This window comes from Equus asinus, chromosome 7 (assembly GCF_041296235.1).
Source record: "Equus asinus isolate D_3611 breed Donkey chromosome 7, EquAss-T2T_v2, whole genome shotgun sequence".
NCBI classification, from domain to species: Eukaryota; Metazoa; Chordata; class Mammalia; order Perissodactyla; family Equidae; genus Equus; species Equus asinus.
Window position 1 is genome coordinate 67,942,096 of NC_091796.1, and position 12,354 is coordinate 67,954,449.

At 35.9% G+C, this 12,354-nt stretch overlaps 1 protein-coding gene across 4 annotated transcripts in view; it reads left to right on the top strand.

The window, feature by feature from the left end:
• AP5M1 (adaptor related protein complex 5 subunit mu 1) overlaps positions 1 to 12,354 on the top strand; it is a 44,906-nt gene that overhangs the window by 4,129 nt on the left and 28,423 nt on the right. For all 4 annotated transcript variants that reach the window (XM_014850722.3, XM_070513679.1, XM_044773640.2 and 1 more), the window contains exons 2-6: positions 718 to 1,363; positions 5,532 to 5,759; positions 7,122 to 7,261; positions 8,022 to 8,107; positions 8,201 to 8,319. In XM_014850722.3, coding sequence (XP_014706208.3) covers positions 718 to 1,363; positions 5,532 to 5,759; positions 7,122 to 7,261; positions 8,022 to 8,107; positions 8,201 to 8,319 — 1,219 coding nt within the window. The remainder of the gene's footprint in view (positions 1 to 717; positions 1,364 to 5,531; positions 5,760 to 7,121; positions 7,262 to 8,021; positions 8,108 to 8,200; positions 8,320 to 12,354) is intronic.

Below are 12,354 nucleotides of genomic sequence, written 5' to 3' on the forward strand. Positions count from 1 at the left end.
TTCTGTTTCCCCAAAAAAAGGATGAATAGTAACTTACCTTTCAGCCTAGAGTTTGCAAACCATAAAGGATTATTCAGATTTTATTCTTTTTATTACCTCATCGTATCTTCCAGGGCCATAGCCATAAACCTTTATTACTAAAATGCTCCTACATAATTTTGTAAGTGTTGGCAAGAAGACTCTGGGTACCTGTTATTCACTATAGGTTGAGTAGAATAAAACCTTCCTTTTACACTGTATCATCTCAACTAGTGAATCCAAGATTGTGGAGGGTTAAATTGAACCACCTCTTTTGATCTACTCTACTAAGATGGAGTCAGAAAAATAAAGTCCTTAAAGATGCCTAAAATGTGTCCAGATGTACACTTCTTGCCAACCAGGCAGGAATCTGAGTGACCAAGAGACTAGGATTTTGAATTAGAACCACGTGCTCCACCTATTTAAAAAAGTAACTAAATTGAATTATTTTCAAAAGTAGATAACGACACTTTATCATTTGAAATAATATACAAAGTATGCAACAGTTACTATAGTAGAAATTTAACATGTAATAAAATATTTTTTGGTTGTGGTGTTTGTGTGTATGTATTTGTTATTGTGTGTTTCGTGGATATTACTGTCTGCCTTGTGTTTTGGGTTTGTTTTTGGTTTTTGAATTCTTCCATTTTTATTTTACTTGGAAGCATCATTTATGATGTTTTTGTTTTCATAATGCAGACGGTATCCAACTGTTGAAAAACGAGCCAAAGTCTTCAATGGAGCAACTTATGTGCCTATTCCTGAAGATGATCCCTTTCTTAAAGCACTACTCTTCGAACTTAGATTATTGGATGATGATAAGGACTTCGTGGAAAGTCGTGATAGCTGTTCACACATCAATAAAACATCCATCTATGGACTCCCAGTAGGAGGTGAAGAACTCTGGCCAGTTGTTGCTTTTCAGAAGAATGGCATGATATATGCTTGTGTTCCACTAGTTGAACAGACTTTGTCCCCTCGTCCACCATTAATTAGCATTAGTGGAATTTCACAAGGCTTTGAACTTCTTTTTGGAATACAGGATTTTCTTTATTCAGGTCAAAAAAATGACACTGAGCTAAATACAAAATTGAGCCAGTTGCCTGACTTGCTTCTACAGGCTTGTCCATTTGGAACTTTATTAGATGCCAATTTACAGAATTCATTGGATAGTATTAATTTTGCTTCTGTGACTCATCCACAAAAACAGCCAGCCTGGAAAGCTGGAACATACAAAGGCAAACCACAGGTTTCTATTTCAATCACTGAAAAGGTAAAATCCATGCAATATGATAAACGGGATGTAGCAGATACGTGGCAAGTTGATGGAGCTGTCACTTGCAAGGTGAGATTTTTCTCTGCTACTTGTTTTATCATTCCATTTAACATCTGTGGAGAGAAGTAAAATTTGCTAACTTTGTTTTACATTGTTGTATGACATTCTTGATTTTTATTAGAAACAGCAGTCACTGAATGTTAGATTCATGTGAAATTTTGTGATATTACCTTTTTGCATTTCTTACTAATTGTATTAGTTATATATTGCTGTGTAATGAATTGCCACATTCCTCCAACAGTAAACATTTACCCTTCTAGTTTCGGTGGGTCAAGACTTCAGGAGCAGCTTAACTGGGAGCTTCTAGTGTGAAATCTCTCAAGAAATCAAGATTTCGGCTGGAGCTTTAGTCTCCTACAGATTTGATTGGGGCTGGAAGATCTACTTGCAAGGTGGCTTACTCACATGGCTGGCAAGTTAATGCTGGTTATTGGTGGAAGGCCTCAATTCCTTTCCATGTGGACTTCTCAACAGGCTACTTAAGAATGGCTCACAGCTTGGTGATTGGGTTCCCGTAGATCAAATGATGAGAGAGAGAGAAGGTTAGAAAATAGGAAAAGACAATAGAAATAACAATACAGCCAGCAGTGATCAGTGCCATGTTGAACATGATCAAAAATAAAAACCCTCCAAGTACAATTTCTACAAGTGCATATTAATAATATTCTCAAATGTCTTTATTTTTCTAATATCTTCCTTTACTCTTTGCACTTATGAATATAAAACTTTTTACATATCAAACTTAATGTCGATTGGCTATGTACAAATGATATAGATAAAAGTAGATTTTAAGAACTGAGAATTAGAAGAATCCTGGCAGACAAATTGGGTCTTTCTTTTCCTTAATTTTAACCCTAAAAGTGACTTAAGATTTTATGTGTCTATTTTACTCACTTCCATCATGATCAAAAATACATTCCAGTTATTAACTTTATTAGAAAAAACTAATGTAAATAGCTCCAAAATTGAGGTGTTTGTGAATTATGTCATTCATAAGTCTTAAAGTAGTTGAATCCTTTTTTCTCACAAGTTCTGTGAAGTAGCAGTAGGAAAACTCACCACTTCTTTTTTTTCATTCTGTGGCAATAAATAGGGAATATGTTATGTATACTTGACTACTAATTAATATGGTTGGTGTTTAAATGTCTCAGCTCACTGATAGGCCGACTCTAGTTTATTGCTTATGGGAATTTTGGATTGGTTTCTATTTCTAGTCTGATGCGAATTATCATGATGGAGAACTTTCTTTTTTAAAAAACTTTCTTCTAAAAATAAAAAGAATGGGGATGTACCTTAACCCATGTATTAAATATTTCTTTAAGCTTGTATGTAAATAGTACAACTCTTAGGCAAACTTTTTTTAAGTACTTTCAGGAGCTTAATGTTTAAAGGAGTTTTATTGTGAAGCCTGTTGTAGATGGAAATAGTTATCTTCATTTTATCTTAGTACTAGTAGGAAACCTGGCAAACCAAAAACTAGTAGGCTGAAGTTCTAGTCCTCACTCCACCACTAATTCTTTGTGTGTCTTTAGGAAAGTCACACAAATTTTTGAATCTTTTCTCATTTTTAAAATCGGGTAAGTTCCTAGGTCCCTTTTCTTTTTATGATTCCTAGTTACAAGTCCAGCTATACATATGTTAGATTGGTATAAAGGGTGGTGGACAGATTTATTCTAGAATGGATATCCTCATTCCCGAGTAAATGGTTGGTGATCTAGCATATTAAATGCCTCAGGAGTGGATAATTTGTTGGTGGTTTCCTTAATGGTTGCATATTTCTGATTCCTTTAAAATGTTAGACTGTTAGAGGCTAATTTAATAAATATAAGCTGAATGTTTAAAAATGTTAACAGTATTTGCTATTAGTATTTGCCCCTTTTATTATCTCCATAAATATCTGTCAAAAAACGAAACTTTTCTTTTGTTCTTGCTAGTTCACATATAGAGAGTGAATTAGCAGATGGTTTAAAAGTTGAAACACATATTTTTAAGTTTATAGTTAGGCTGTTTGGCATTTTTATTTTCAAATGTGATGGACATTCTTGTAACGGACACCAAAAGACCTTTATAAGGCACTGATTATACTTGGTACTGTTCATAATGCCTGCCTGCTCTCTAAGTGCTTACATTGTGTAGCAGATATATTTTTGAGTTCACGCATATGTCAAGCAGCAGGTAAAACATAAAAAACTGAAACATTTATATTAGAATGGAAAACAAAGATAGGGTCCATAATTAGAAAAAGATATCCATTCAGCAAACATTTTTTGTGTCACTTGCAATAGCAATGTGCTAGGCACTAGAAGTACAAAGAAAAATATAACACTTCTTGCTTTCAAAGAACTTAAAGCTTCAAGAGGGAAACAAACAGGGGCACAGAGAAATACTGGTGGGGGTGGGCAGTTATTATATGATCCGGACTGTGTATGTGATAGTCGAACCAGCTGCTTGCCTGTGAAGCTAAGCATTATACCTACTGAGTTCCACTGACTTAAAACACTGTGCGGGTCTAGCCAAACAAAACTTACCAGTAAGCCTTATATGGCTCAACTGGCTGGTTTTAATTCGGTGCTTTAATAGAGGTGAATGTCAAGTTAAGAGTTGAGGTACAAAGGGGGGCTGGCCCCGTGGCCGAGTGGTTGGGTTCGCGCCCTCCGCTGCAGGCGGCCCAGTGTTTCGTTGGTTCGGATCCTGGGCGCGGACATGGCACTGCTCATCAAGCCACGCTGAGGCAGCGTCCCACGTGCCACAACTAGAAGGACCCACAACTAAGAATATACAACTATGTACCGGGGGGATTTGGGGAGAAAAAGGAAAAAATAAAATCTTTAAAAAAAAAAAAAAAAAAAGAGTTGAGGTACAAAGGAAGAACCTGACTACCCTACCACACACACACACACACACACAAAAGATGTATGAGTCTGGGTGGGTCAGAAAAGAAACCGCTACAAGATTTATGGGAGTAAAGGTGTAATATATTAATATATGTAATATAATATATATGTATAAGTTACATATAATATATGTAATATAAAAGAATAAAATTATATGTAATATAAAAATGTATATATTAATATAGGAATTAGGGCTTACTCAAGTATGAGAGGAGCTGAGAGAATAAAAGTCTCTGATCCTCTGGCTGCAGCCTTCCAGAAATTGCCGCTAATGACTCCAGTCTGGAGACTGGAGGTAGATAGAGAAGCCAGAGTTCACGGAGAAGTCTGAGAAGCCGCTACGTCTGTGTTACAACCTCAAAGCAGGAATGCATGGAAAGGTCTGTGAAAGTGCTGCATCTGGCCACTGTAGCCTTAAAGCAGGAGCTCAGAGAGGTCTGTGAAGCTGTCATATTCAGCTTCCGTGACCTTCCAAGAATACTGGCTTCCCTTTCGCTTCTACCTTCCAAGTCTCTCATGAGTACCTCTTACTGGTAAACCACCACAGACCACAGAGGAAAAGAAGATCCTGGGCTTCTCTACATGGCAGAGGTAGAGCTGTGGAGATGATGATACAGAACGTACGGCTTCACACAAAGCATCAAATGAGCTGAGTTTACAAAGAGGAGAAAAGTTTCTAGCTGGAGGAGACTAGCTCATACAAAAGCATGGTGGTATAAGACATGATTTATTCAGGGAAATTCAAGAATCCACTATGTCTCCAGCCTAAGTTACAGGGTAGAAAATGATTAAAGAGATAGATGGGAGGCAAACAATGAAAGACTTTTAAAAGTAATTCAACACGGAGGGGGAACTATTTAAAGCTCTTGAGCATGGATACAATATACTTAGAGTTTTCTTTCATTAAGGTAACTGACGCTGATGGAGAATGGATTGATTAGAGGAAAGCAAATTTAGATACATTTAGAGGGCTATAGCAGAAATAATAAGGGCCTGTAAAATGTGTTTGCAACAGGAATGGAGAGAAGTTAGGGATTTAAAATAGCTTTTTAAGGGTTTTAGATGTAAGCAGAGGGCTCTAGGAAGGCTCTCCTGGTCTCTAGCATAGGTGTCTGAGAGCATGATAGAACCATTAACCAGAACACAGAAAACAAGGAGACCCATAACTTGAGAGAAAAGTGAATGACATTGTGGAAATTGACTCAGATAAATTCAGAAAAGCCTCACCCGGAAGCGGTATGCTTCTAAGATCTTGGTAATATCTGTTTCTTTTTGTATTGCAGTGTGATTTAGAAGGAATCATGCCGAATGTTACCATCAGCTTGAGTCTCCCCACCAATGGATCTCCACTTCAGGATATTCTAGTTCATCCTTGTGTGACTTCTCTTGACTCTGCCATTCTGACGTCTAGTAGCATTGATGCAATGGATGATTCTGCATTTAGTGGACCTTATAAATTTCCATTCACTCCACCTTTAGAGTCATTCAACTTATGCTACTACACTTCCCAGGTAAGCAACCTTGGAAAAGTTGAGACTTTACTATTCTTCATATTTATGAGTTCTTTTATAAGCAAATCATTTATACTTTTGGTCTAAATGAAAACTTTTCATGAGTTGTTTACCAGACAATAATTGACGAATGAAGATGAAGATTCAGTTCTTTGAATAGGATATGTTTTACCCCTCTTCTGTGACAGCATTAAATGGCTTTCGAAGTCATGAGATTTACTCTTTTTTTGATGTTCCCTAAGAAGGAGTAGATCCTGGTATGATTTAGTCATGATTTGAACCATAAACTTAAAATACCTCTGATTGCAGCAACTGTGGTTACAAATACATAATATTATTAGTAGTATTTATTGCTTATTGCATAACTGTTGTGTGTCAGACATTGTCATAAGTACTTTACCCATATTTTCTCTAGTACTTTCAGAACACTTCAAGTAGGTATTATTAGCCCCATTTTATGGATGAGGAGAGTCTCAGAGAAGTTAAATGACTTGTGCAGGGTCCTATAACTAATAAGTAGCAGAGCCTAGATTTGAACCCACATTTTCCAGACTCCAAAACCCAACCTCTTTTTTACTATACCATTTGTCTCTTGTCCTAATTGTGAATCAGTAGTTTAGAAAAATCTACTCAAGCTAGCTTTAAGTAAGGAGTATTTATTCTGAGAATGCGAGAGGCAGTTTCATTGCCGTTCAAGGACAAGAAGTACACCCAGGTCGTACTAGGACTAGACCAGAAAATAAAAATTAAAATCACTCTACACTGTTTCTTTCATCTCTGCTTCTCAGTCTGTTCCAATTGGCTTTCTCTGCTTGCACATGACGTACAGCTCTAGGACCTATGCTGAATAAGTAGAGTCTCTCTATTTCTTACTTCAGATGTACCAGAAAGAGTGAATTGGTCACACCAGCCTGCATATTGTTTCTTCTTCAATCAGTTACTGATAACCAGTTGAGTAAGCTATTGCAGAGCTTGGGGATGGGGGAGTCACAAGATACAAATGGGCCAGCAGGAACTGTGGGCAGGGCTTAGTGATGGATATGTCTATAGCACATCCCGTGTTGCAGGTCACAGAGAACCTGGAGGAGGCGAACCCAGATGAGCAGGAATAGGAAAAAATGCATTGCACACCTTTGTAAGGCACCTTTCTCATCTCTGGAAACAGAGAGATGGAGGAATTCCTGTCCTTAAAACAAATGTAGCTCCATCATCTATTATCAAAACAACTTGGGGTTGTTAATCATTAAAGACATCTGTATATAATGACTATATTACTGCAAGGCTTTTTTCCTCAATCACCATTGATATTTTAGATTCATTAACCTGAGAATTATATAAAAATTTGTTTGTGTTTGTTTCCAGGTCCCTGTCCCACCTATTTTGGGTTTTTATCAAATGAAAGAGGAAGAAGTACAACTAAAAATAACAGTTAATTTAAAACTTCATGAGAGTGTGAAAAATAATTTTGAATTCTGTGAAGCCCATATACCATTTTACAATAGGTAAGAGTAAAGTAACATATGCCATGATTTCTGCCTGCCTTAGTACATTCCCACTGCCCTACAATAAATTTTGTTTTATTTATATATTTTAATATATATAAATATATATTTTTTGTATATTTATTTATATAGATCTAAAGGTTTTATGTTATTCAAATGAATATTGATTCTGAACCAAAACATAGTCATAAAAATAATCTCTTTACCTTTAAATGTGTCTTTATTTTTTCTGGATAAACTTGATAGTAAATATAAACTTAAGCCAACATAGCTTCCTCAGGGATTATTTCACTCCTGGCTTTATTTCTGGTAATTTCTCTACTCTACATGCAAGTCAAGCCCAGCTGTCAACTACCTGGTGAATTAAGCCAGTAATGTCATAGATTACTTCCTCATCAGTTCTACTTTTAAGTTTGTTCTACACCATACTTCTTTTCAAAACCTAAATATATAGTAAAATCATAGTTTTAATGTTATATCAATCCATGTAGTTGCATTAACACATTCTATATGATTTTATATTGTCTTTGGAATTAGTAATGAAATGTATATCATCATGAGAAATGTTTATTGTGTTTCTGGTGTTTTTTGAGATGTAATATTCATTATTTGTTCTACTCTATTCTGCAGACTTGAACACAGCTCTGCTTTTATGCTGTCCTTGTATTAAGTAACAGTAGCAAGATTTGACTTAGATCTCTTAACACTGTTATATCTGTGATCATTTTTTCTTTCTGTCGTGTCCTTTTCTGTTTTAAAGAGGTCCAATCACACATGTGGAATACAAAGTTAGTTTTGGCCAGCTCGAAGTATTTCGAGAGAAAAGCTTATTGATCTGGATTATCGGTGAGCTAGGTTTTGTTTATTGACTTTTTTTCATTTATTTGCTATAGAATCTACTTAATTTAGGATACTTGATTGCTGTACTTGTGTTTTTAGGACAGAAGTTCCCAAAATCAATGGAAATTGGTCTTTCTGGAACTGTAACTTTTGGAGCCAAGGGTCATGAGAAGCAGCCGTTTGACCAGATTTGCATTGGAGGTACAGCATATTTAAAGGTAAATACATTTTTATGGCTCACTATACTAGAAAACTTTCTTTTGTTTCTAAATTATACATATGTAATTGATTTTTAATGTTTTCTAGCCTTTTTTGGAGGGGAGGGGATTCTGTTCTTTTTGTTTATGCTAAGTTCTTGTTTAGAGTTTTGCGAGATTCTTTTTGCTTAGTATTAGTCACCTTCTATTTCACTTAATACTTTAAAAATTTTAAGGAGAAACAGTGAAGTATAACATAAACACCTCAACTTAACCTAGTTCTACACAGTTCTTAGTTGTCGTATTTGAGATTTACATACAAAAAATATAAAATATAGTCTTGCCCTCCAGAGATTTTTCAATGATACATGTCAATAATTGATCAGTGCTAACAACTTTTGGTGTTTCAAGGAAAGAATGAGCACTTCTGACCACAGTGGCCAAGGAAAACTTTGCAGTAGAGATGGAGTTTAAACAAAACTCTGAGGCCCAGATAAGCATGAACATGAAGCCTTGAAGATTGACTAACATTTGTATAGGTAAAGAAATGACCTAATCACAGGAATGAAAGATAACAAGGCATGGTTAGGAACCAGTGCTAGAAACAATAAGGGATTTAGGTCTGGATCGTAGAGGGTTTGAATCTGACTTTTATTCCTTTGTTAGAAAATGTTATACTTTTTTTGACTATGAGAGTGGTCTTTCACAAAGTAATACTTGGTGAAGATCAATCTGGAATAGATGTGAGGAAGGTGAGTAGAAAAAAAACTTGAGACAAAAAACCAAACTACTTTTTAGCTATATTGGTATTCCACATGAAAGGTAAAAAGATAATGATGCTGAGCTAGTATAGTAGCACAGAATGAGAAAAGAAGAGAGAGAATGGAAGAGACTGCTGTAAGAGCTGTGATAAAGGTAAGGCCTCGAGGCTGGCCCCATGGCCGAGAGGTTAAATTCATGTGCTCCGCTTCGGCAGCCCAGGGTTTCGCGGGTTCCAATCCTGATCGCAGACCTAGCACCAGTCATCAAGCCGTGCTGACATGGCATCCCACATAGTAGAACCAGAAGGACCTACAACTAGAATATACAGCTATGTGCTTGGGGGATTTGGGGAGAAGAAGAAGAAAAAATAAGACTGGCAATAGTTGTTAGCTCAGGTGCCAATCTTAAGAAAAAAAAGGTAAGGCATTGGTCACTAGTTAAATATAGAGACAAGAAATAGTTTTAAGTCAAAGATGGTTTATTTAAAAAAATACCTTAACTCAGACTTGAACCTACAAGAGGACAGAGACCCTATGAATCTAATTCTTTCTTGTTTTTTTCTTTATTATTTTATCAAGGTCATATAGTTTATAACATTGTGAAATTTCAGTTATGCGTTATTATTTGTAAGTCACCATATAAATGTGCCCCTTCACCCCTTGTGCCCATCCCCCCCAAACCCCTTGCCTCTGGTAACCACTCAACTGTTCTTTTTTTCCGTGTGTTAGTTTATCTTACACATATGAGTGAAATCATATAGTGTTTGTTTTTCTCTGTCTGGCTGATTTTGCTTAACATAATACTCTCAAGGTCCATCCATGTAGTCGCAAATGGGACTATTTTGTCTTTTTTCCTGGCTGAGTAGTATTCCATTGTATATATGTACCATGTCTTCTTTATCCAACCATCAGTCAATGGGCGCTTGGGTTGCTTCCATGTCTTGACTATTGTGAATAATGCTGCAGTGAACATAGGGGTGCGTAAGTCTCTTTGGATTGTTGATTTCAGCTTCTTTGGATAAATACTCAGTAGTGGGATAGCTGGGTTGTATGGTATTTTTATTTTTAATTTTTTGAGAATCTCCATGCTGTTTTCCATAGTGGCTGCACCAGTTTGCATTCCCACCAGCAGTGTATGAGGGTTCCCTTTTCTCTACATCCTCTCTAACATTTGCTATTTTTTGTCTTCGTGATTATAGCCATTCTAATGGGTGTAAGGTGATATCTTAGTGTAGTTTTGACTTGCATTCCCTGATGGTTGGTGATATTGAACATCTTTTCATGTGCCCATTGGCCATCTGTGTATCTTCTTTGGAAGAATGTCTGTTCATATCCTCTGCCCATTTTTTGATCGAGTTTGTTTTTTTGTTGTTGAGTTGTGTGAATGCTTTATATATTTTGGAGATTAATCCCTTGTCGGATATATGATTTGCAAATAGGTTGTCTTTTCATTTTGTTCATGATGAAGCCCCACTTGTTAATTTTTTCTTATGTTTCCCTTGCCCAAGTAGACATGGTATTTGAAAAGATCCTTCTAAGACTGATGTCAAAGAGTGTACTGCCTATATTTTCTTCTAGGAGTTTTATGGTTTCATGTCTTACCTTCAAGTCTTTAATCCATTTTGAGTTAATTTTTGTGTATGGTGAAACATAATGGTTTCCTTTCATTCTTTTGCATGTGGCTGTCCAGTTTTCCCAACACCATTTATTGAAGAGGCTTTCCTTTCTCCATTGTATGTTCTTAGCTCCTTTGTTGAAGATTAGCTGTCTGTAGATGTGTGGTTTTATTTCCAGGCTTTCAGTTCGGTTCCATTGATCTGTGTGTCTGTTTTTCTACCACTACTGTGCTGTTTTGATTACTACACCTTTGTAGTGTATTTTGAAATCAGAGATTGTGTTGCCTCTGACTTTGTTCTTTTTTCTCGGGATTGCTTTAGCTATTCAGGGTCCTTTGTTCCCCCCATATGAATTTTTAGGATTCTTTGTTCTATTTCCATAAAGAATATCATTGGGGTTCTGATTGAGATTGCATTGAATCTGCAGATTGCTTTAGGTAGCATGGACATTTTAACTACATTTATTCTTCCAATCCATGTGCATCGAATATCTTTCCATTTCTCAATGTCATTGATTTCTTTCAATAATGTCTTACAGTTTTCATTGTATAGGTCTTTCACCTCCTTGGTTAAATTTATTCCTAGATATTTTATTCTTTTTCTTTCGATTGTAAATGCGATTATATTCTTGAGTTCTCTATGTTAGTTCATTATTACAGTATCAAAATACCATTGATTTTTGTAAGTTGATTTTGTACCCTGCAACTTTGCTGTAGTTATTATTTCTCATAGTTTTCTGAGGGATTCTTTAGCATTTTCTATACATAAAATCATATTGTTTGCAAACAGCAAGAGTTTCACTTCTTCATTGCCTATTTCAATTCCTTTTATTTATTTTTCTTGCCTAATTGCTCTGGCCAAAACCTCCAGTACTGTGTTGAATAAGAGTGGGCACCCTTGTCTTGTTCCTGTTCTGAAAGGGATGGCTTTCAGTTTTTCCCCATTGAGTGTGATGTTGGCTATGGGTTTGTCATATATGGCCTTTTGTATGTTGAGGTACTTTCCTTCTATACCCATTTTATTGATATTTTTATCATAAATGGATATTGGATCTTGTCACATGCTTTCTTTGCATCTATTGAGATGATCATGTTGTTTTTATTCCTCATTTTGTTAATGTGGTATGTCACATTAATTGGTTTGCACATGTTGAACCATTCCTGTGTCCCTGATATAAATCCCACTTGATCATGGTGTATGATCTTTTTGTGTATTGCTTTATTCAGTTTGACAATATTTTGTTGAGGGTTTTTACATCTATGTTCGTCAGCAATATTGGCCTGTAATTTTCCTTCTTTGTGTTGTCCTCATCTAGCTTTGGGATCAGGGTAATGTTGGCCTTGTAAAATGTGTTAGGAAGTGTTCGATCTTCTTCAACTTTTTGGAATAGTTTGAGAGGGATAGGTATTACATTTTCTTTGAATGTTTGGTAGAATTCTCCAGAGAAACCATCTGGTCTTAGACTCTTTTTGGAAGATTTTTGATTACTGTTTGAATCTCTTTACTTGTGATTGGTATATTCAGATTCTCTATTTCTTCTTGATTCAGTTTTTAGAGATTGTATGAGTCTAAGAATTTATCTATTTCTTCTAGATTGTCCAATTTGTTGGCATATAGTTTTTCATAGTATTCTCTTATAATCTTTTGTATTTCTGTAGTATCCATTGTAATCTCTCCTC